This window comes from Camelina sativa, chromosome 17, assembly GCF_000633955.1.
Source record: "Camelina sativa cultivar DH55 chromosome 17, Cs, whole genome shotgun sequence".
In the NCBI taxonomy this organism is placed as follows: domain Eukaryota; kingdom Viridiplantae; phylum Streptophyta; class Magnoliopsida; order Brassicales; family Brassicaceae; genus Camelina; species Camelina sativa.
Genome location: NC_025701.1, coordinates 19,442,575 through 19,446,119, shown reverse-complemented (window position 1 = coordinate 19,446,119; position 3,545 = coordinate 19,442,575). Strand labels below are relative to the sequence as shown.

At 41.6% G+C, this 3,545-nt stretch overlaps 1 protein-coding gene across 1 annotated transcript; it reads right to left on the bottom strand.

Annotated features, from left to right (window-relative positions):
• Positions 1-3,530, bottom strand: LOC104759633. Its single transcript, XM_010482543.1, has 4 exons — positions 2,970-3,530; positions 1,612-1,905; positions 1,405-1,506; positions 1-1,041 (listed from the first exon to the last, which is right to left on the bottom strand). Exons 1-4 carry the CDS (start codon positions 3,528-3,530, stop codon positions 1-3), a joined length of 1,998 nt encoding a protein of 665 aa, XP_010480845.1.

The following is a 3,545-nucleotide window of genomic DNA, read 5'->3' as shown; positions in this document are numbered from 1 at the left end:
TTAAATCTCCCCATTGCTCTTATATTTGATCGTGAAGATATACCGAGAGGTGACAGCCTTCTTGCCCTTAGGTAAGTCAGCCTCGTCCCATGTGTGATTTTGCACCATGGCCGTATTCTCGGCATCCACCGCATCTCTCCATACCTTGTGCTGCTTAGCCTCATCATAGGTCTTGGGAATCCAATTCTCATCAATATTGCCAAGGAACACTTGATGTTCTATCGGAAAATGAGCCAAGGTGCACACGGCTTGAATTGGATGTGCAACGGCCATGTTGTTATAGTACACACGGGTGTTCTTCCAATGAGTAGGAGGATACTTGATACGTTGGCTGCGCCTAAGAGGAACTACAGCCCCAGCTTCCGAGTTGGCTCGTCCCGGAGTAATGATTTCCTCAAGCTGTTCGGCCGACTCCTCGGTTGTTTCGGCCGTGTTGTCCGCAGGTGGCTCGGGTGATTCCTCATGCTGCTCAGTATGGTCATTGGCATGTGTATCAGGATCGGAGAGGTTGCGAAGCTCATCCCAATTCTTCTCGTCATAAAATCCTTGTGTCTCCATGAACTTGACATCACGGGATACTAGAACTCTCCTTGTTGTAGGTTCATAGCACTTATACCCCTTTTGTGTTGTAGAATAGCCAAGAAACATAGCCTTTGTACTCTTTGCATCAAGCTTGTCTCTTAGCTCACCTGGTCGCAACACATAACACACACAACCAAACACTCTTAAGTGATCAAATGTAGGTTTGTCATTAGTTAATACCTCAAATGGAGACAAATCCTTGAGAATCTTTGTTGGTGTGCGGTTAATAAGATAACAAGCGGCTAGCACATCATCTCCCCAAAACCTCTTTGGAACCCTTGTGTGAAACATCATAGACCTTGCTACCTCCATGAGATGCCTATTCTTCCTTTCTGCCACTCCATTTTGTTGTGGTGTGTAAGGACAGCTAGTTTGATGAAGGATTCCATATTTGGCTAGATATTGCTTAAAGGCATGGCTTGTGTACTCTCCACCATTATCTGATCTCAAAATTTTAATCTTGGCATGAAAGTGGTTAGTGACATAATTTTGAAAATTAGTAAAGGCCTCAAGGACTCTATCCTTAGAGGGAAGCAAAGTTATCCAAGTATATTTTGATTTTTCATCAATAAAAGTCACAAAATACTTTTGATTATCTCTAGATAAGCAAGGAGATGTCCAAACATCAGAATGAATTAAATCAAAACATTTTTCATAAATAGTAATAGATTTAGGGAAAACAGCCTTGCAATGTTTACCAAGAATACAAGCCTCACACTCATCATTTTGAAAAGAAACATTAGGAAATATTAAGGATAAAGCTCTTGTGTGAGGGTGTCCTAGCCTAGCATGTAAAATAGAATCACTAGGTTTCATAATAACCGAATTAAAACAAGATGCATTAGAAGATAAGTTCAAGTCCTCAAGCACATAGAGGTCATCCTTGGATCCTCCTTGACCAAGAACCTTACTTGTCTCAATATCCTGAAAATGAACATTGTTAGGACCAAATATAGCATAACAATTTAAATCAGTAGTGGCTCTCTTAACTGATAGCAAGTTAGAAGTAAAGTTTGGCATATAAAATGCCTTAGTCTCCTTATCAAATAGTTTCAAATTACCAATGCCTTTAACCGGCACTTTCTCACCATTTGCTATTATCACATTACCATTAGCCGGTTTAATATCACTAATTAGCCTAGAATCACTAATCATGTGATGAGATGCACCATAATCGACTATAAGGGGTTTAATTTTGTTTGAGGTAAGAAACGCTTTACCGGTGGCCTCCTTGAGGGCTTTGATGAGCGCATCAATGTCGGACCGCCTTACCAGCTCGGATGATGCTGCAGCAAGGGCAGTTCCACCGTTCACTTGTTGAGGCTGCTCAGAGATTGATGACTCCCCCNAGCCGCAAGAACAGCATCTCCCCAAAACTTCTTTGGAACATTGGTGTGAAACATCATGGATCTTGCCACTTCCATGAGGTGCCTATTCTTCCTTTCAGCAACACCATTTTGTTGGGGTGTATATGGACAGCTTGTTTGATGAATAATCCCATGGTTTGCTAGGTATTGTTTGAAGGCATGGCTTGTATACTCTCCTCCATTATCTGATCTCAAAATTTTAATCTTTGCATTATAATGGTTAGTCACATATTTTTGAAAATTAGTGAAGGCTTCAAGAACTCTATCTTTAGAGGGAAGCAAGGTCAGCCAAGTATATTTTGATTTTTCATCAATAAAGGTCACAAAATATTTTTGATTTTCTCTAGACAAGCAAGGGGAAGTCCAAACATCTGAATGGATTAAATCAAAACAATTTTCATAAATAGTCATAGATTTAGGAAAAACAGCCTTGCAATGTTTACCAAGAATACATGCCTCACACTCATCATTTTTAAAAGAAATATTAGGAAACATTAATGATAAAGCTCTAGTATGAGGATGTCCTAGCCTAGCATGTAAAATAGAATCACTAGGTTTAATAATAACCGAATTAAAACAAGATGCAGTAGAAGAAGATAGATTCAAGTCCTCAAGCACATATAGATCATCCTTGGAACCTCCTTGACCAAGAACTTTACTTGTCTCAATATCCTGAAAATGAACCTTGTTAGGACCAAATATTGCATAACAATTTAAATCAGTGGTGGCCCTCTTAACTGATAGCAAATTAGATGTGAAATTTGGCATATAGAAAGCTTTAGTTTCTTTGTTAAATAACTTTAAATTCCCTATGCCTTTAATTGGAACTTTCTCACCATTAGCTATCACAACATTACCATTAGCAGGCTTAATATCACTCATTAACCTAGAATCACTAATCATGTGATGAGATGCACCAGAATCAACAATAAGAGACTTAGTTTTGTTTGAAGTAAGAAACGCCTTACCGGTGGCCTCCTTGAGGGCTTTGATGAGCGCATCAAGGTCGGACCGCCTTACCAGCTCGGACGATGCTGCAGCAAGAGCAGTTCCACCGGTCACTTGTTGAGGCTGCTCAGAGATCAATGGCTCCCCCACGGCAGTTGCTTGGTGAGCTCTCGGTTGTCCTCCGCGGTTTGGTCGTCCACCTCGGATTGTTCCCGGTGGTGGTGCTAGATGCGGATGTAGGATCCAGCAGCGGCTCTTGAAGTGGCCAAGTTTCTTACAGTGCTCACAAACCGGCGGGTTGTTCTTGTCCTCCGGTCGGTAGTAGCCTTTGTTTGCTGATGCCATCTCAGCTTTGTTAGCGGTCACCAGCTCTCCCTTGCTGCCGAACAATCCCATGGAGCCATGCTCCTTTTGAATTTGGTTACAAACATCATCAAGGCTTGGGAGTTTATCTGACCGCAAGATGTGTTTGATGAGATCATTGTAGGAGGGGTTTAGGGTCAAGAGCAGCCCAAACACTTTGTCTTGTTCACGCCTCTCGTTCAGTATGGTCGGATCAATTGTCGCCGGTCGAAGCATTTCTAGTTCAGCCCAAAGGGATCTAAACTTCCCAAAATGCTTGGTGAACTCCATATCCTCCTGGTTGAG

Excerpts from the sequence above, each read along its gene's own strand:
- LOC104759633 (XM_010482543.1), bottom strand. The coding sequence starts at position 3,530 with ATGGAGTTCACCAAGCATTTTGGGAAGTTTAGATCCCTTTGGGCTGAA. Across the intron at positions 1,906-2,969 it reads CTGCAGCATCGTCCGAGCTG|CCTCAACAAGTGAACGGTGG; the intron begins GTAAGGCGGTCC and ends ATCTCTGAGCAG. Across the intron at positions 1,507-1,611 it reads TATTTGATAAGGAGACTAAG|GATATTGAGACAAGTAAGGT; the intron begins GCATTTTATATG and ends GTTCATTTTCAG.